This window comes from Piliocolobus tephrosceles, chromosome 9 (assembly GCF_002776525.5).
Source record: "Piliocolobus tephrosceles isolate RC106 chromosome 9, ASM277652v3, whole genome shotgun sequence".
NCBI classification, from domain to species: domain Eukaryota; kingdom Metazoa; phylum Chordata; class Mammalia; order Primates; family Cercopithecidae; genus Piliocolobus; species Piliocolobus tephrosceles.
In genome coordinates this window covers 44,045,371-44,065,924 of record NC_045442.1, presented here as the reverse complement: position 1 = coordinate 44,065,924, position 20,554 = coordinate 44,045,371, and the positions used below count along the sequence as shown (strand labels likewise).

Here is a 20,554-nt window from a genome sequence, read left to right as displayed (position 1 = left end):
CCAACTAAATGTCAGCCTAATGACAGCAGAGCTCCTGCAGTCTTGTTCACATCGGAATGCATCCTCAGTGCTACCCAATGCCTCTCAGATCATTGATATTTATTAAAAATTAAACAGATGAGCAAAAGAATGGGCAGCTGGTAGACATAATAAACAAAGCACACTAATGAAATCTTTTTCACAGATGTGGGGTCATCTTCTGATCACTGGGAGGAAAACTGCTTTCTAACAATTCCTGTGAGTGATAGTTTACCATGCTCCCGGTATTGAAACCTTCTTACTCACTGAATAGACTCATAGTGGGGTTGCAGCTATTAGTAGCCTGTGTTCTCTGAGAAAGTTCTCAAGAATTTTTATAACCATCCTACTTACAGCAAAAGCATGGTTCACTCTGCAGCTACTGCATGAGGTCTGGCACAATAGGGAAAAAATGGAATAATGTTAGGTATTCAAAAGCACATAACTTGTTTACTCATTTACTTCAACAGGGCATTTTGCTTTACCGCGTTGAAGCCAGATCACTTCTAGTTTCACTTTCCTTGAAACTCTTTGATGGCTCCACAGTGACTATGGAAAAGCCCACAATGTTAGCATGGAAAACTAAGTCCTTCCACAGTTGGGCTGGCTTCCTCTTTCTCACTTTCTCACTACCTGGTTTCTCTCTCATGTATGGGATTTTGGAAGTGTGGACAAGGAGTTGTGGATATATATTAGCATATGGAGATTGGTGAAACTAGCTTCTAGTCCCTGAATAAGCCAAGTGGTTTCTTCCATCAGCACTTCTGCTCACCCAGCTCCCTCTGCTTGGAAAGCACTCCCTTTCTCTCCACTTAGTGGTTCCTATTCTTCGGTTAAGACTCCATGAAACCTTCTCTAGCACCTTCTGGAGGACAAATGACCAGCCTCTCTTCTGGGTAGAGGCCACTACCATCACTTGCAGATTTCTTATAGGACCTGCCTCAAGGTTACTCCCAACACTGCATCTCCCATCAGTTTCTGTTTTTCACTCCAGACACTGACCTCTTTGCAGTTCCTCAAATCCCTATTTTCATTTGCCAGGCGTGAAAAATATCTTCTCAGACATTTACACAATGTGTTCTCACCTCCATTCAACTCTCTGCTCAAAGGTCACTTCCTAGGAGAGGCTGTCTTTGTCCACCCCGAGAAATTCCTCCCTTTCTCATTTTTCTGAATAGAACTACCCCTTCTTTAGCCTTTACACTAGCTTACTTTTTCTTTGTAGTACTGATCTAACATTATATATTTAGTAATGTATCTGTCTTCCCTTCTAGAATATAAGCTCTGTGATGGTGGATCTTTGTTATGTTTACTGCTGTGAATGTGAATGAACGAATGATTGAATGGCACTTGTGGCACTTGATGACTCATGTTGGCTTGAGATTTTGCTGTCTTTCTCTGCAGGGATTATATCCTACGCCTCTCTTAGTCTCCAGTTCCTTCCTGGCACAGAGTAACTTCTTAATATTCCTTCTGTGACTGAACGACATGCAGTATAAGTTACCTGTAACAATTGTTCCCAACAGAGACTCTAAATCCATGTATACTGCATAAGGTGAAGAACACAACTCTATTTCCACAATCCCTTTATCTAAAACTCAGGACCAGATGTGTTTCAAAATTCAGAATCATTTATTTATTTATTATTTTCTTTTTTGAGACAGAGTCTCTCTCTGTCTCCCAGGCAGGAGTGCATTGGTGTGATCTCGGCTCACTGCAAGCTCTGCCTCCCAGGTTCATGCCATTCTCCTGCCTCAGCCTCCCAAGTTGCTGGGACTACGGGTGCCCGCCACCGCGCCCTGTTAATTTTTTGTATTTTCAGTAGAGACGGGGTTTCACCGTGTTAGCCAGGATGGTCTCGATCTCCTGACCTTGTGATCCACCCACCTCGGCCTCCCAAGGTGCTGGGATTACAGGCGTGAGCCACCACACCTAGCCAATTCAGAATCATTTATTACTTTAACACCCCTGTCAGAGTCAGTATCGTGTTATCTAACCCATGAAGAGCCTTGCAACAAAACATGTGAAGAGCCATACTACATGTGCGAAATAATGCTCAAGTCAGAGTTTGCTGCCAAGTGAGTTGTTAAGATAGATTTCCTAAGTATGGCATTTTGGAAGTGTGGACAAGGAGCTGTGGATGTGTATTAGCATATGGAGATTGGTGAAACATCGCCATGCTAACATGGGTTTCCCACAATCCAGAAGGTTAAGAATTACTGATTTAATACATTAGTTTAAATAATTTATTTTTTCATTGTAGCTAACATTAATGAAGCATTTACTTTATGTCAACTCCTGTGCTGAGCTCTTTAAATATGTATGTAAAACTATTATTTGTCCCGTTTTACAGGGGAGGAAACTATGGTTTAGAAAGAGGCTTAGCATATCTTTGCACAGGTAACTGACTAAGCTGGACCCAGACTGAAGCTGCCTCACGATAAAAAGCCATGCTCTTACTTCATATTGCACAAGGTCAAAATTCTTAAGTCTTTCCAGTTTTTTTGTGATGTTGGGTCTAAGAAAAGTTTCTGTAATTCAAGTGAATGTGAAAATCCTCAGGCTACAAGTTCTCTTTTGTAAAAAACGGGCTGGCTATATGTAGTCAACATTTAACTGATATTTGCATAATGGAATAATATATTTTCTCAGCTACACCAATGTTTTAAATGTTTGTAATCAGAGATCAAGTGATTTCAGATAATTAAAAATATATACAGTCACACTAACTTGCCCTGATTTCCTTTGTAGAACCACGATCTGCAGAACCAAGGTCTGCTGTTACCTGATAGATGAGAATAGGAATAGTAGAAGAGGCCATCAAAAGGCACTAGTTATAAATGATATGTTTTAACTTACCCTTTTCAAGAACACTTTAGCTGCCTGAATTTTTTTAAAGCCAGACAGAAGTTAATAAAATATATTTGTGATGACCAAATTTTGAAACTCCTTTGGAATTAACAAATATAGCAGTGATAGTTGGCATTAAGGAGTCACTTGTATAGAAACAATAAAGCTATATTTTAAAAATCTATGCATAGGGCTACAGCTTCACCTGAAGACACAGTGTTTTGGACCATACCACACTCATGGGAAAGCCTCCGATTTTGAAATGTAGAGTAGCAAAAACACAACACACAGTCATTTCATGGTACAAAGCCGATACTATAAACATGAGAATTAAGAAATGAAAATAACATATACACTAAAAACATCACAACAGAAACAGGCTTTATTTCAACCAGACAAATGAGTTCTTCAATTAACATCAACTGCTTCAAGATTTGAAGATATGGAAATTAAAGACGGTGCTCAGAAGGCAGAGAAAGGAAGATTCATCCTGGAGTAATTGTTCTGTCCTTCAAAAATCCCTTTCAACAATAAGCTCAATACACAAGACCATGGGATCTCACGCATTCCGACATTTGTACGTGACCCTCATTTGAAAGTTACCCATCAGTCTTAATGAAATCTTTCAAAAAGAAAAAATATATAGATCAGTATAAATTATTTTTAATTTTAGAAACTGAGATTGAAGTACAGTTTTTAGTTTAAAATATTAAAAATGAAAAAACTTTAACATTATTAAAGATATATTGTTATAAATTTCCTAGATATATACATGTACAAAACAAACAGATATTACTATCTGACACCTCAACCCATGACTTACCCTAAATCTCCTGATATGAACAATTAATCTACTGGGAGGCTTTTCCCAGTAAGTTCCAAACTTCTTGCACAAAGATTTGCTGCCATTCATATTCTGTGCATGGATGAGGACATTTCATCATAGACTATTTCAACTTAATATCACCTAGCATAAAATAAATCCAATGAAACACTATATTTATAAGGGATAAGACAAACTTGCCAGACTCATTAAATTCATTAACACATTCAGTCTTCTCTTCACGGGCATTTTCAAGAGCTTTAGATCTTGTGCTTAACTTTGTATTGAGCTGGTCAGCACCTTCATTGATATGAACAATTATGTCAAAGAAAGTTTACAGGTAGGGGAGGGAGATCATCTGAGGACAGAAACAGAGGGAAGGACTCTCTTTTTTCATAAGACAACTAAAACAGAAAAACAAGACAAAAAAAGTAAACAAACAAATAACAAAAGTGTTCACAGTAAAACATGCCAGATTTGTAGTTTCATTTGAAACCAACAGCAAATCATGAAACGTCATGAAAAATATGAGTCAAGGTAAAATCTCCTAGAGTAATTACTAAATGAAGTTAAAATCACCACACTGATCAGTAAACCCCAGAAGAAAAATGAACAGCGCTTACATATCAGGTCCTTCTTAAACATCAAACAACTTTTCAAAGTTAATGCATACAATTGGTAGGTTTGGCCACGCTGCACCATTTTTTTAAAAAAATACAGTATACAGAAAAAAAACCTTTTATATTCCCCCGTTTTGAATCATTAGCTCAAAACCTAAGAGTAAAAGATCATCTGGAAGGATTTTAAATTATTTACAAATCCAGCAGGTTCATCTGCCATAATGGCTTGGTTTCCGTCCCAAAGCGACCTTCACCTTCTCCAGCAGCAATTTTTTAGTTCTCTGTCCTTTGGGGAGGCTGTTCCCTCCACTGCTCATCTCTACTTGTCATCGGTCATTTTGAACAGTTCCAACAGGGCCCCAACGGCTCCAAAATAACCCTATGAAAACAATACAAAACGATGATCTCTGAACTTTAGCCAAATACCTATTGTTTTTAATAATTCTAGGAATGCCATTAATGTAGATAAAAGAGAAATTTAAAACCTAAATTGTGCGTCACAAAACATGGCAGAATAATAACAACTATAATTTATTGGACACCTAGTTATATATATTAAATAAAGTCACATACGTAAGTGCTTAGAACTATGTCTGGCACATGTGTGCTAAGTGTGTGCTGGGGGTTGTTAGTATTATAACTATTTCATCTTTATCTTCATCATGGCAAAACTCTGATTATTATTTCACATATGAGAAATGGAAGGTAATAAATTACCCTTGCAGGATCACAGGTCTTGTACCAGGGCTCAACACCAAATCTGTCTGACTTCAAAGCTATATTTTATGGGAGAAAACCCTAAACTTCCCTCAGTAGCGCTTGCATAGGCACTTAAATTAGTCCAAGCCTCACTTTGCCCATCTGTAAAATAAAAGACCATATGTTTATGAAAATGAAAGGAACTAAAAAAGATAGATTTGTAGAGAACTATGTGTTAGTTTGTTCAGGCTGCTATATATAACAAAGTACCCTAGACTGGGTGGCTTATAAACAATAGAAATTTGTTTCTCACAGTTCTAGAGGCCGGGAAGTCTAAAATCAAGGTGTCTAGTGAGGACCCATTCCTCATAGATAGCTGTCTTCACATTATAATCTCACATGGCTGGATTATGTGGTGGAAGGGGCAAGGGAGCTGTCTTAGACCTTTTTTATAAGGATGCTAATTCCATTCATGAAGGCTCAGCCCTCATGACCTAATCACCTCCCGAAGGCCATCTCCCAATACCATCACCTTGTAGATTAGGATTTCAACATACACATTTGAAGTTGGTCGGGGCACAAATAATCAGTCCACAACAATCTGTTTCCAAAAGGCAGGAGGCTCCATTCTTCTGGGACTTGCTGCACTCAACAGCTATAACTGCAGCAGTAGGTGTGAGTGTGGCAGGACGTGGACGGATCTTTGCTGCTGCTGCTGTCAGCTCACATTTATTGAGGCCCCACTAATGCTAGAAGTGGTTCTAAGCACTTTACATGGATTTACTCATTTACCTATCACAATAACTCTATGAGAAAAATATGATAATTGCCCCTTTTTAAAAATGCTAAAACAGAAATGGACAGATGGAGTCATTGTCTAAGATCTCAAAGTCAATAAAAGGCAGTGTTCTTAACTATCTGGCTAGATGACATCTCTTAAGAGATGTTCTGTAACATTAGTTGAATGAATAAGAAATTAAGTGAGGACTCCTAAGGCCAGGGCAGGTGACCAGAAAGCCACCATACCAGTGCTTCTCAAAAGTTGTCTCTCCATAGTATTCTCTAGTAAGGCCAGCGTAAGCTACAGTGAATTTACGAATGTAGAGAATTTTCTGAGGACCACATTATGAGGGTTACAAGAATATTCCATTTTCACTGGCCATAGAGACTGAGTTATGATATAGGGTAACAAACCAAAGCCAGAGTCCACAGAGGCTTAGGATTGTACAGGGTGATATAGGTGGCTACATTTTTACCTACAGAAGTGGCTTTCCCCAAAAGGTTGGATTTTACTTCCTATGTTATCACCACCTAACTTCCCACGTGATGTTACGGAAGACTTTTTATCCCTGACACTTTCCAGGCTTTAATAAAACAAAATACAGGCATAGAGAGTTCTAAATAACTCTAAATACACTGGTAACTTTTTACATAAATAGCTCAGTTTGAAGATGAGAACAAATGGCACAGTAGTTATTCATTACAATTGAAACCCACAATACTAGCTCTCTCAATGTTCTTCTGCTGCAGTATACACAGGAGATTAGATACCTCCAGTGATAGCTCACTACTGCACTGCAGCATTGATTTTAAAGGAGGTGACAGAGGAGGTGGAAGAGAGAACGGCTTTTTTTTGTTTGTTTATATTATGGTAGAAACTCCAAGTAAGGGGGCCAGGATGGCTCACAACTGTAATCCCAGCACTGTGGGAGGCCCAGGCAGGCGGATTACCTGAGGTCAGGAGTTCGTGACCATCCTGGCCAACATGGTGAAACCCTCTACTAAAAATATGAAAATTAGTCTGGCGTGGTGGCGCACATCTATAATTCCAGCTACTTGGGAGGCTGAGGCACGAGAATTGCTTGAACCTGGGAGGCGGAGGTAGCAGTGAGCTGAGACTATGCCACTGCACTCCAGCCTGGGTGACAGAGGGAGACTCTGTCTCAAAAAAAAAAGAAATTCCAAGTAAGGGACTCTGAATTTACTGATACTCTCCATTTCCTTTGTAAACAGGTTCACTAATGGTCACGTCACTGACCTCTTAAGGCCAACAGGCTACTCTTAGTCGCCCAGGCACTTCTGTTCTTACCAGCTGAGTTGCTTACTTGCCAAGAGTCAGCTGTGTTTATTCTTAAATTTGTTTATGACAGGTTGATTGTAATGTAATAATCTAGTTTAACTATATACCACCTAAATCAATAAAAAGAGCACAAATTTATGGTCAGTTCTATGAAAATTCAGTTAAATTCTTGAGAAATATTGAAAAAGGTTGTCAGAAATAACTGCTGTCTGTTTAGGTGGATACCACAATGTGAAAGATAGAGAAAAAAACCTATAAGAATTCTGCAACCAACTTGCTTCATAAGTATCTTTAACTTCTTAATCCACTTTAAGGAAACAAATTGGAAATCAAAGGAGGTGCATAATATTGTAGATTATGAAAGAAAGATAAACACAGGACTCCAATCGGCAGAAACCATGCTCAAAAATAGGTGTTGGTCTCACATCAAAAGATTGGTAAGTAAGTGCACATTTACACAGTTTAAGGTATAATAAAATGTTTGAAGAAAGATTTTTTGAATGATTACTCATTTTATCTGACTTTAAAACTTTTAAAAAATGCTATTATAAATTGACAACTTATAATCATATATTTATGGGGTACAAAGTGAGGTTATGATTTATGAATATAATGTGAAATAACTAAAGCAAGCTAATTAACATGTATATAACTTCAAATACTTAGATTTTTTTGGTGAGAACATTTGAAATTTACAAGTTTGAAATGTATGTTCCCATTTCTCCTACCCTCCAGCCTCTGTAACCACCATTCTACTCTCTGCTTCTATGAGTTTGATTGTTTTAGATTCCACAAATAAGTGAGAACATGCAGTATGTCTTCCTGTGCCTGGCTTATTTCACTTAGCTTTATGTTTTCCAATTCCATCCATGTTGTTGCAAACTACATAATTTCTTTTTAAGTGATGAATAGTATTCCATTGTGTATATGTACGACATTAAAAAAATCCATTCATCTGCTGACAGACACTTAGGATAATTCCGTAACCTGGTTACTGTGAGTAGTGCTGCAGTAAACATGGGAGTGCAGACATCTCTTCGACATGCTGATTTTAAATCTTTTGGGTAAATACTCAGAGGTGGAACTGCTCGATCATATGGTAATTTTATTTTTAGTTTTTTTGAAACTTCCATGCAGTTTTCTATAATGACTGTCCTAATTTACATTTCCAGTAACTTTTTTAAAAAATTGAATTAACCAACTACCAGTCCTGGTTGTTGGATAAGAATGCTTCCGGCTGGGCGCGGTGGCTCAAGCCTGTAATCCCAGCACTTTGGGAGGCTGAGATGGGCGGATCACGAGGTCAGCAGATCGAGACCATCCTGGCTAACACGGTGAAACCCCGTCCCTACTAAAAAAAATACAAAAAATTAGCTGGGCGTGGTGGCGGGCACCTGTAGTCCCAGCTACTCTGGAGGCTGAGCCAGGAGAATGGCGTGAACCTGGGAGGCGGAGCTTGCAGTGAGCCGAGATCGCGCCACTGCACTCCAGCCTGGGCAACAGAGCAAGACTCCTTCTCAAAAAAAAAAAAAAAAAAAAAAAAAGAACGCTTCCATTTAATATATACTTTTTTGTTATCCTTTGTGTAAATGCAAAGTGTAAATGGCAACTTTTCTACTTGACCAATTTAAAAAACTAAGAGACCTGCTGATAGGTTAGCCAAACCAAAATATACTCCACATATGACAGTAAGTCTATGCAAACTCAACCTACCTCATGTTCCAAAAACAGAGCTTTTAGTTGTCCTTTGGACCAAAAATCCATGGCATATGCTAGCAGCTTCATGGAGACCATATTGATTCTGAGAAAATTTCCAACAAACACAACTCTGTCTATATTCTGGAAAAAATGTTAAAGAAAACAATTGAATCATGGCATAAAAATAGCATTTGGCAAAGACCCAATGTTATGTATGTCTCTGTACAGAACCTTGAAGAGTAAATTTTCCTTGTTTGTTTTTTGGTGGAATTATTTCTACATTGCCAAAATGAAGTTAAACCAACCTTATAGTACATTCTACAAGAACAAGAGGCTGAGATTTTTGTTGGGCAACGCAGAAACTGATATTGGACTTATTTGCAGGTGTTATGTCAGACTGCCTTAGGTCTGACATGAAATTAAGCTCCCAAAACACACCCATATATACAATTTTAACTGGAGTTCAAGTTCAGCTAAATTTTCATGTGTAATACCTCAATCCCCCAACTTGTAGGTATAAAATACTCTTATAACCAACTCACAGATAAAATGGCTATGGTATGGTTTATTTGTGTAATGAATAATGCTCAATTTGCTCTGTGCTGGACACTGGAAATACAAAGAAGAAAGAATACTCAGTCTCTGCCCTCAGGATATATGCTGGAATATCCTGTTTGGTCAACAGATGAGTTAAAATATGGTCACAAAAAATACTCTATTTTTGTCATGATGGATGTGGCTCTGCATTCTGAACATACACTTATGAACATTCCTCTCCTATCCTGTTCATGCAGACATTCTTCAAATCCCATAAGCTTCCAGCTCCAGTGCACTCTTTATACTTCCCACTCCCCCAGATATTTCTTAAGCTCAAACCAGAGCTCAGCCTGTCTACCATGCAGAGGCTGCTCACCACTCACTCACTCACTCACTCACTCAGAGCCACTTGCTATGGTCACTCACTCATATCAAAGGCAAGAGAGTCTTTGAAGCTGGTATTATTTTCTGCTTAGTCTATCGAGAGTAATCACGGTCTGGGAACATTACCTTTTAACTGCCTCAAATTTTAACAATGAATGTTCATGAACCCATTAGCCACTGAAAATTTTCTGTGGGTGGAGGAGCGGAAGTAGTTTTAATAAATTTTCATTGAGGAAAAAAAAAAACTAGCCACAAATCACTCAAACTAAGAGGTGACAAGGAACACTCTAAGAAACTCAGGCTAAAAAGAAATTTAATTAAATTGAGGAGTTTTGCCCTTTCTCCCAAAACAAGGGAGTCCAAGGGAGGATTTGCTGAAAGCCCATTCCTGCATTACCCTAATAGAAAGTCAGAAGGAGTAGAAGTGGCATTAAAACTGGAAGAGCATTCTATGTTTCAAATAAATTCCAGGTGGGTCAAAGATGTTAAAAAAAAAAAGAAAAAAAAGAAAGAAAGAAAAGAAAAAGAGATTAGGGAAAAATATGAAAGAATTGGAAAAAAATGTTAAAGTAGAAAATGCATAATAAAGGAAATCATTTCAAAATAATTGCTATATTTACTTTAAAAAGTTAAATTTATTTGGGGAAAAACATCACCACAAACAAATCCAAATGGGAAGCAATAAATGGAAAATATTATCATACATTTCACATCAAATGGATTTGTTACTTAATTAAGAGTTCCATAAATCAGTAAGAAAAAAAGGCCAACAACCCAATAGAGTAATGAGTAAATAATATTAATAGTTAATCCCAAAATAAGGTATAATTTTTAACCTATTACATTGAAAAAAATAAAAAAGTTTGATAACTCTCTGTGGAGAAACTTGTACCCTGCTTGGTGGGAATATAAATTAGAACTACCTTTATGGAGGGAACTTTATATCTGTTAATATTACAATCAACATATCCTATGACTCAGCAAGTTCCCTTCTAGGAATTTATCCTATTTATATACTCACATATAGGCAAAATGATATGTGTGTGTACATATATGTGTGTAAACCGTATATAAATACACTATGAATATTTAAATAATAGTAAGAGACTGGAAAAACCTAAATATCATTAGGAAATTGAACAAATCAATAACAGCATATCTATATGTTAAAATGCCATAGGGCCGTTAAAATGAAGCAATTTAAAATATACTGATATGATCAATTTCAAGATGCATTACTACGTCAAAAAGCAACAGGCGTATTTTTAGAGATGCTTATTAAAATATATAGGGTAGATTGACGTAATATCTTGGATTTGTTTTCTAGTATTTTAGCAAAAAAGAGGGACGGAGGAGGAGAGAGGACCGGAGCAAGGAGGAAGACGAAAATAGAGAGAGAGAAAGCATGTGTTGTGAAGCCTTAATGATTGCAGAATCTGCACTGATGGATATATGGAGGTTCTTTATACTGTTCTCTCTCCTTTACATATGTTTATGCATCTTGTTAATAAAAAGCTGATAAAGCAAGATGTAGAATAGTATATGGAGGGTGAATTGTATAGCATATAATTATATTTCAATAAAACTACCATTTTGTAAAAAGAATGTTACAGAGTTTATTACCTTTAGAAAGATAAATGTATCCTACATTACATACAATATAAACAAAAGATATATTGTAATACATCCAATAAAAACAAACAAAAAAACCCTAAAAACAATGGCAGCCTCTACTGAGGTTAACACTGACAGACAGAAGTGGAAATGGTGGACTCACTTCCTTGTGTATCCTTCTAATGTCTTAGTAGTCTGTATTATATGTTTGTATTATCTATTCAAAAATTCGAATCAGAAAATTTAAAACTGATGGGGAAGCATTTCACAGCATCTCAAGAATCACGGCAAAAATGTTTTAGATTTGGTAAATGTGGTGTCCCTCAGTGAAATGGCTGAAATCAAAGGGTCTCAAATCAGTGACTCCAGAGAGCAAAGCAAGGACTGAGGGACTTGGTGGCTGCTCTCATGGGGAAACACAACATTGCCAGTCGCTGGCGCGGCCACTGGGAGTCTGCACTGACTGGACACTCTCTGGGGCAGCCTTGGCCCCAAGGCAACTGGTGATTCCCTTCACTCATTCAGCCCCACAGAAACATATAAAATAGTTTCTCAAACCAGTGTATAACATGGCTACATTTTCAAGTTGGCACTCTTGCTATATTCCACCAATCGATAATATTGAAATTGAAATCAAAAGTGAATAGTAAAGTCAGTTGCTCTCTCCAAAAGGGATTCTGATACCTGTGAAAAGACCTGCTGACCTGCCGGCTCACTGCAGCCAAAAGCACAAGAACCTGGCTCTGTGGAAAGTAGGGGAAAGGGCATCTATTGCTCTGTGGGGCAAGAAGTGTTACCAGCTGACCTTTGAGAGCCCATGAGTACAGCCAGCTACACACATACTGGTTTTGGGGCTTGTTTCATTACTTGGAAAAGTTCCCTTTAAAGGTTAATGTCAAGAAATAAACTCTGTTACATTGAGTCCCAAGACTCAAGTGGACTTTGAAAAAACATCTGTGGAATGCTCTTTTCTCTGAGTATCAGCCTCCCATTTAAACTCCATCTGAACTGAGGGCTTCCAAAAAGGTATGTCCCTGATCTGCAGGCCAGTAACATACTGTGTTCAGTGTTATGCAAGGAGAGTGTGTTTTTTGTCAACCCAGAACTCAAACGCAGGGCTAACACCCATGTATCATAAAGACTGCCTCATATACTAACATTCAACTACTCAACTGGGAGGGGGCTCAAGGGGCTTTCTGAGTACCTATAACGTTCTATTTCTTGATCTGAGTGATGGCTATACAGGGGTGCTTGTGTGGTGTAAATTCAACTGTAAGCTTATAATTTGAGCCTTCTTCTGTATGTATATCACCTCTCTATTAAAAGCTATATTTATAAAAACTCCATTACAGAGCTGTGGTTCTTTAATACTCTCCTATGACCTGTTCCATGCCCCAACTCTTCTTTCTTGTCTTTCTAATACACCTCAGTGTGAAGAGTTCTACTTTACACACCTTATATTTCAGAAAAGGTTCAATTTTTTCCAAACAAATCTTGCAGTGCTTCAAAACATGTTAATAAAACTTTGTCTATCACCAGCTCCACCCCTTTTTGTGCGTGGGGCTCTGGCTGGCCTTGGCTGTAGTAAGCTCTCTGTGCTTTGATAGCCCTGTACAATGCTGCTTGAACTCCATGCCACAAGGCAACACTGTAAAGAAGCTGAAAGCAAAGAGAATATCGAATATTGCCAGTCGAGCATTTTACCTGCAGTTATGTGCAAGGATGCTCAGACCTTTTCCTCACATTGCAGTGGACACATGGCAATAATGACGGTTAGAGAGACTATGACATGGGTTGTAATTGTATCATGTTTCCACAGTTGAATGGTTTATCATTCGTTATATCTGGTGCCTTCTTAAAAATAAAGCATATATTCCTCCCCCTCCCCCAACACACACCCCTCCTATTCTGTAAAGTGTGACTATAGTAAAGGGAAGCTTTCCTAAGGATATGCAGCTGTGTAAGTAAGAGTCAGCAGGTGCTGCACTGCCAAGATGATGTGTATGAATGACACACAGCTTTCGCCAAGTTGAGTAAGGCCTTACCTCATTCAACGCACACATCCGAGCAATGGAGCCAATGTTGTTGGTGATGGTGACCAATGTGGCCCGGGCGAGGTCTTCCTTGCTGATGGAATCTCGCTTTTCTTTACTCATCATGTTGCCAAAGCTATGTTGGAAATATTAGCGAGAGTGTTCAAAATCGTCCTCAGGCAGGGCCCATCCTTCCACCAAAGTACTGTGGAAGGCTCTATGAGTAACTGTTCAAACTCAAGTGATCCAATTTTGCTACTATGGTTTATAAGCAGACAAGATTATAGTATGCATGGCTGACTGCCCTTTTCTTAATAGGGACAAAGTAGCATGTCCATTGATGGGGGAAAAAAATTTAATGCCTCTAGATATCTGGACAAGAATGAAACAGGTGAAACTATTGCAGTTTTCTAGAACCTTCTTTCAAAGTTGCCTTATTTTAAGAACAAGTATCAAGAGCTAAATATCTCAGTGCTTCATCAAGGGCAGGAGATCAAGTCTGAGCTCTGATACAACAGGTATCTGCACCAGGCTGGTGGATTGACATTTTAAAACATAACTTAGTGAATGGCCAGGGTGGAGAGGCTGCCTTGTGTTTAATCACTACTGCTCCTAGCTACTTAATCTCTACCTTGATGCTACAGCAGATCCTTGAAGGCCAAATCGTTCATAGTCTCCTCCGTAAATGTCCTTCACCAGCTTATCAACATTGGTGCTGTCGCCTTTAGCTGCCATTTCCAGAGCTTCTTCAAAGGTCTCACAACCAGTCAGCAAGCAACATAGGCCTAGGAATGTTCCACCTCCAAGACTGAAGGAACAATAAGGTTTATTTTTAAATTTTACTTTAAGATATGCCCATCCAAGTCCCCAACTACGTCAAGACTATTAATATGGGTGAATAAAAGCAGATGAAGAAAGGGGCACTTCAATTAAAGTGCTAGGGTGCAACAGAGCTTTAGGGTAGACTGGATATGAAAAGAGGGCAGAGACTAAAAATAAACATCAAGGAAAATTTGCCCCTAAATTTGAGAACAAAACCAAAGAAAGACTCTCACTGATTTCTGTTGTGAGACCTTCACCTAACCACTAACCTGAGTGCTTTGTTCAGCCTTCCCACCTACGAAATGGGGCCAAATCATGATCTCTTCTATTTGGGTGGTCTGAAAGCAGCAAACAACCAAGAAATAACTCCTATTAAAAAACCATATGCAGCTGAATATAAATACCTAGAAAAAGAATTTGTGTGTACATAAAGCATAATTCACAGCTATGAAGCCAAACCCTCTGATGATAAAACTGACCCAGGATTGTGCCAGGAGTGAACAGTTTTAAAAGCTGTCTTTGACCTGACCTTGCTTCTCTAGCAGAGATAATCTCATTTAGCCTCCTTGAATATTTCTAGAAGGGAACCTGCATCTGATCTGATACTGAATTTTTTTCTAGTAGACTCTCCAGAAGGTTTTTTAATATATTACTTACCACTCAATAGTAAAAAACAGTAACAAAGGTCATAAAGTGGTTCCAATGGTTGAACTACATTTAAGAACCTTTGACTTGTTTAGGGGGAAATTTCCTCTAAAATAGCCTAGATAAAATTAGAAAGTAATTACAGTAGCCAAGAATGAACTCAATTGTGTATTAATATCAAAGTTACCTAATGGAAAGAAAAGCAGATTCAGAGTAAAGTATTGCCAGTGAACTCCCAGCAGGAAAAGAAGCATTGATTCCTAAAGCTAATGGACATAGGTTTTCCTATTTCTTTACCATGTAGAAGAGTAAATGAAGAAGAGCTGCTCACATCCATCTGTTCTGAAGCCCCAAGGAGCTACTAGCTTTGGAAATTCAATTTGTGTTTGAGCACTGGCTTTTACTTCTAAGAATAAAATCAATTTGGGATTAAGGTTATGTTTAATGTCAATAACTGTTAACAAGAAGGTACAAAACTGTAGATAGGTACATAGTTCTTGAAGATGCATCTAAAACGAAACTGACTGGGCGTGGTGGCTTATGCCTGTAATCCCAGCACTTTGGGGGGCTGAGACAGGTGAATTACTTGAGGTCAGGAGTTTGAGACCAGCCTGGCCAATACGGTGAAACTCCATTTCTATGAAAAATGCAAACATTAGCCAGGTATGGTGGTTCATACCTGTAATCCAAGCTACTTGGGAAACTGAGGAAGGAGAATCGCTTGAACCCAGGAGGTGGAGGTTGCAGTGAGCCAGGATTGCGCCATTGCACTCCAGCCTGGGTGACAGACAGAGCGAGACTCCATCTCAAAAAATAATAAAATAAAATAAAATAGCGAAACTATGTGTAATATTCTTAAATTGTCACTTGTATAAAAATATACTTGATTGAGGCCAGGCGTGGTGGCTCATGCCTGTAATCCCAGCACTTTTGGAGGCCAAGGCAGGTGAATCACCTGAGGTCAGGAGTTTGAGATCAGCCTGGCCAACATGGTGAAACCCCGTCTCTACTAAAAATACAAAAAGACAAAAATTAGCCAGGCGTGGTGGCATGCGCCTATAATCCCAGCTACTCAGGAGGCTGAGGTGGGGGGATTACTTGTACCCTGGTGGAGATTGTAGTGAGCCGAGATTGTGCCACTGCACTCCAGCCTGGGTAACAGAGCCGGACTTTGTCTAAAAAAAAAAAAAAAAAAAAAAAAATATATATATATATATCACTTAATTTACTCATATATATACACACACACATACACATATATATATATGATTGAAATTATGGGTTTTCATGGAAAATTATGTAGCTAGGCACCACCAGTAGCAGCCAGCCAAACTGTAGATGCAGTTCCATGAGTAAAAAAGAGGTCCATGTACATTATTACCTTCACAACTTAGTCACAGTAGAAACTCTGGATTTCCTCTAAGAAAGTTTATCTTTATTTACATTTAATGCAGTATGTCATTCTACATTGCTGGTTTCAGCCTACCTACAAAGCTAGTGTGGGAACATGTTCTGGTTTGTGTGCCATTTGGATTTGTTTTGCTTTCTTCCTGTGTATTTTTAGAAAGATGTCTTTGCTCCCATTTCTAGCTTCTAAATATCTTTCACCCCCACGGATAACCTTTCTTTGGACATTAAGGATTTGTATTAATCAAGGCATTCAACAACCCACTCAAAGGTAGGCAACTGAAGACACTGGCTGACTTAGAAAGAAGGTAACTCATTGGCTGATGTGTTGGTATAAATGAAAAAGGGCAAGTGCCTTGTATGACTGGAAGATGACAGACGACTCCACATAAAGAATTGGAACAAATGAGGTAAAGCGAGCATGCATTTTGACAGCGAGTGCACTGCAGATAGGAGGAAAGAATGCACAGCTGCAGAAGAGCCAAATGTCTCCCAGCACTTTATTAATATCCTCAACCTGCTAACCATTATTTAATCAAGTGATTTTCCTGCTCACAGTCAGATACATCTGTTTGTTTCAGTAGGCATACAGTAAAAACCCTCAGTGTATAAGAGACAAAAACAATGCAAGAAAAAGCTGTAGAATATTATCATCATTTAAAAATAAAACAAAACAAACAACATCATAGTGGGGGGATTTTAGGAAACAGCAGAAGAAACCTTCAATTAAGTGCTCATGCCCTTAAAACAGATACCAAAATAATGAGATGAGATGTACTGCTAGTTTCACCAAAGTTTCAAAATCATCTGCATTCCTCTTTTAACAAACTACACATTCTAATGTCAGCTATAAAGTACTATTTTTTTCCATTGACTTCTATAATTGGAGTTGTTTCACTAGGAAAAAAATGTTGCTATCCAATCTGGGATGCAACAAAATTATATGTAACACTGAAATAAATCATTTGAAATCATGTTTAAAAGGAAACTGACATCCTGTGTAGCTTCTTGAAAATAAACAACTTTAATGTTTAATGGGAAAATCAGGTATAATACAGTAAGAAAAAACCTGGAGTGACAGCTATTGGTTCACAATAGGAGTAGCAAAACTTAAAGCTGCAGTGGTTCCTAAAATGTGTTTTACACACTCACACTAACCGTAGATACTAACTTCACTGCTAACTGTAATCATTTATGTCAGAGGTTTCCTAACTTGAATTAAAAGAAACCTTTGGCAAAACAACTCTGGATCAGGATCACAGCCCCACACACTTGATGTTTCATTCCCCTCCCCTCTCGTGGTAGCCCCGAAAGGGTTCTCTATTAACCTGCAGGCTTTGGTAGCACCTTTCCAAAGCTACTGATTGAAGAGAGAGTTTATAGGGAAGCTAGAACATCCAGACAGAATTTGTTGATGACTGGAGAATACTGGACATTAAAGGGCATTTACCAATATTTATAGACATTATTACACATATAACAGAAGCCAAACATCACAGTTTGCTTCTTCGCAGCTATTCAAGATGACCCAGATCCATGGAGCCTCCAAGTTTAAGAAAGTGTCCCTGTGATGTAATTCATTAAATTGTTAAGTGTTGATAAAACTGTAAGTATCTCTAATTGTGAACAACGCATAGCTTGCTCTTACCTTGGGACTAGCTTTACCAATTCAATTACTCCTTCTGGGAGGAGGTCTGTAGTTTCTTAAAAATTATATGTTTATCAAATCACTCTCTAACGTAAAACCAGCTCAGCTGAAATATTCATCTCCGATACTCCTGACAGTCCTCATGAGGTCACGGAGTCAGTTTTGTTTCTTGTGTGAACAAGCAAGCTTCTATATTCTCAATGAGAAAATGTATACTTGGTAGCAATTAACTTACAAAACAAAGCCTATACTCTGGACACCAGTAGGCTTCAGTTAGAATGTGTGTGAGTGTGTGTGTGTATGTGTATGTGTGTGTGTGTATGTGTGTGTATGTGTGTGTGTACATGCATGCCAGGGTTTCTCAACAGCAGCATTACTGATATTTGGGGCTCGATAATTTTTTGTTGCCTTATGTACTACAGGATTTTAGCAGCACCCCTGACCTCTACCCAGTAGATGCCAGTTGTAACAACCAAAGAAACAAAACTGTCAAACATGTCCTGGGGGGCACTGTTAAATCTTCCCCTCTTCAGTGGGGAGCCACTCATCTATCACAAGTCATGGAAATGTACTGCAAAAGCAATGTTCTCCTCCTAATGGGTGAGTAGTCCTGCAGAATTTCAGTACTGGAGAAGTCTGTAGAAGAAATCCAAGAAACAACCCCCTTCATGGCAGAAATGATGATACTGAGACCCAGAGAAGTGACATATCTGCAGCTATCAAAAACCCTGGTTTCAACACCAAATCCCAAAGCACATTCTGCATGGTACTAATCTCCTAAGATGCTCCTCTAAAAATGGGTTCTATGGTTCCACATGCTGGAAAAATGCTTCATACCAAATCCTCCTCCTAGAATTAAGGAAAACCTATTTAGTTTTGTTTACACTGTGATGTTTTAGAGAGATCTGACCCCAGATGTTTTTTCCATGTTGAATCCCCATTAACAGGAAGCTGAGCCCCTTGGCTCTTCCATGGGTCTTGGGATGTGTGCACTAAAAAACAAGTCCCTCTGCCCCACTGTGGCCACAGGACTGTTTCCCTGTGTACTCCACTCCAAAATTCCCTACGAGGTATGCTGACTATTCCCATTTTCAGGTGGAGCATTTGGCTGAGGGTAAAAAGAGATTTTTTGTAGACCTAATTTGGTTTGCTGTTTGGAATGGTATATTATTTCAAGCAAGTCATTCCAAGCTAGGCATCCATGAGGGTCCAAAAGAAGGTTTCTTCTGAAGTCATCTCTGACCATCCCAAGTATCCTTCCATCTGAATTCTACTGACCCTGCCAATCATCTGACACTTAATGTATACCCCCTTGTTGGCAAATTTCTGGTGTGTGCAATCCTTCTTCCCTCAATCTGACCAAAGTTTCTATCAAGGCAAGGACTGTGTTTTATTAACTTTTATATAAATCACCCACATACCACTTTAACACACCATTTGAGAAATTCTTTTTGGTTGGCTAAGGAGGCCAAGATATTTCTTTTAAAGATGTATTCAATATACATAACGTTTTACTATAAACTGATCATCAAGAAAGAGGTCTGGGTTCAAGTACAAGTGGAAACATGTTTACCTGGTCCCTGTAACTCTTTTATAGTTGTCCTTGGAGTACACAGCTAGGATGCTGACACCTGAGCCCATGTTAACCAGCAACATAGGGTATGGGTTATCAAGGCAGTACGGCTTTTTTTGACACAATTCAGGATTTGTGGGATTTTCAAAATAGTAACATTCTGGCTTGCCGTTGAAGCCAACAGAGTCGACATAAAGCAGGCCCTGAATCAGACAGTCCAGTTCATCCAGTTTATGCAGCTGCAGGTCAGCAATCTAAAACAAAACAAACAACAAAATAAAACCTTTTGAGATAGGCGACCACCTAAGGGGAAACCCCAGAGGTTCTAGTTCTAGTTAAGTTGGGGTCATTCACATTAAAAGCTTGGAGGCACCCTTAAAACAAGTTGTAAAATCTTGCAGATAATCAGCCACTGCACTGGAAAAGTAGCCTTGGCTAGACATCATACCTGCCCACAGTGCATGCTAAAGGCCAAGAGCTTGCCTGGTTGCTTGAAATGCACCCATCAGCATGTGTCATGGGTTGAATGGTGGTCCCTGAAAGATGGTACTATGTCCTAATTCTCAGCACCTGTGAATGTGACTTTATTTGGAAAAAGGGTCTTTGCAGATCTAATTGAGTATCTTGAGAAGAAGTGACCATCCTGGATTATTGGGGTAGGCCCTGAGTCCAATGGCAAGCATACAGACACACAGGAGAGATTTAAAGGATGCAGAGGAGAAGGCCATATGAAGACAAAGGCAGAGACTGGAGTGCTGCTCCACAGGCCAAGGAATGCTGACAGTCACCAGAAGCTGGAAGAGGCAAAAAATGGCATCTCCAAGAGCCATTGAAGGAAGTACGGTCCTGCCAATACTTTGAATTTGAACTTCTGGCATTAAGAACTGTGAGCAAATAAATTTCTGTTGTTTGAACCATTAAGTTTATTTGTTACAGCAGCCACAGGAATCTAATAGGGGATGCCGCCAAGAAAGAGGTGCTTGCACAGGGTGAGCAGACTGAGAATACTCAGAAAGCAACAAAAATGCTATACTTCCTTGGTAGAGCATGAAGTCCTGAGGGACTAGGAACTGGGGTGAATCACCTTTAAGCCCACAAAGCCC

At 38.8% G+C, this 20,554-nt stretch overlaps 1 protein-coding gene across 7 annotated transcripts in view; it reads right to left on the bottom strand.

The window, feature by feature from the left end:
* Positions 1–3,228: 3,228 nt before the first annotated feature.
* The window catches only part of PANK1 (pantothenate kinase 1), a 124,788-nt gene continuing 107,462 nt past the window's right edge, over positions 3,229–20,554 (bottom strand). For 5 of the 7 annotated variants that reach the window (XM_023226286.1, XM_023226287.1, XM_023226283.1 and 2 more), the window contains 5 exons: positions 19,452–19,705; positions 13,988–14,164; positions 13,369–13,492; positions 8,804–8,929; positions 3,229–4,690 (listed from right to left, as the gene is read on the bottom strand). In XM_023226286.1, coding sequence (XP_023082054.1) covers positions 4,631–4,690; positions 8,804–8,929; positions 13,369–13,492; positions 13,988–14,164; positions 19,452–19,705 — 741 coding nt within the window. In that variant the 3' untranslated portion in view covers positions 3,229–4,630. The remainder of the gene's footprint in view (positions 4,691–8,803; positions 8,930–13,368; positions 13,493–13,987; positions 14,165–19,451; positions 19,706–20,554) is intronic. The other 2 variants (XM_023226284.2, XM_023226289.1) reach the window with 1 other exon arrangement.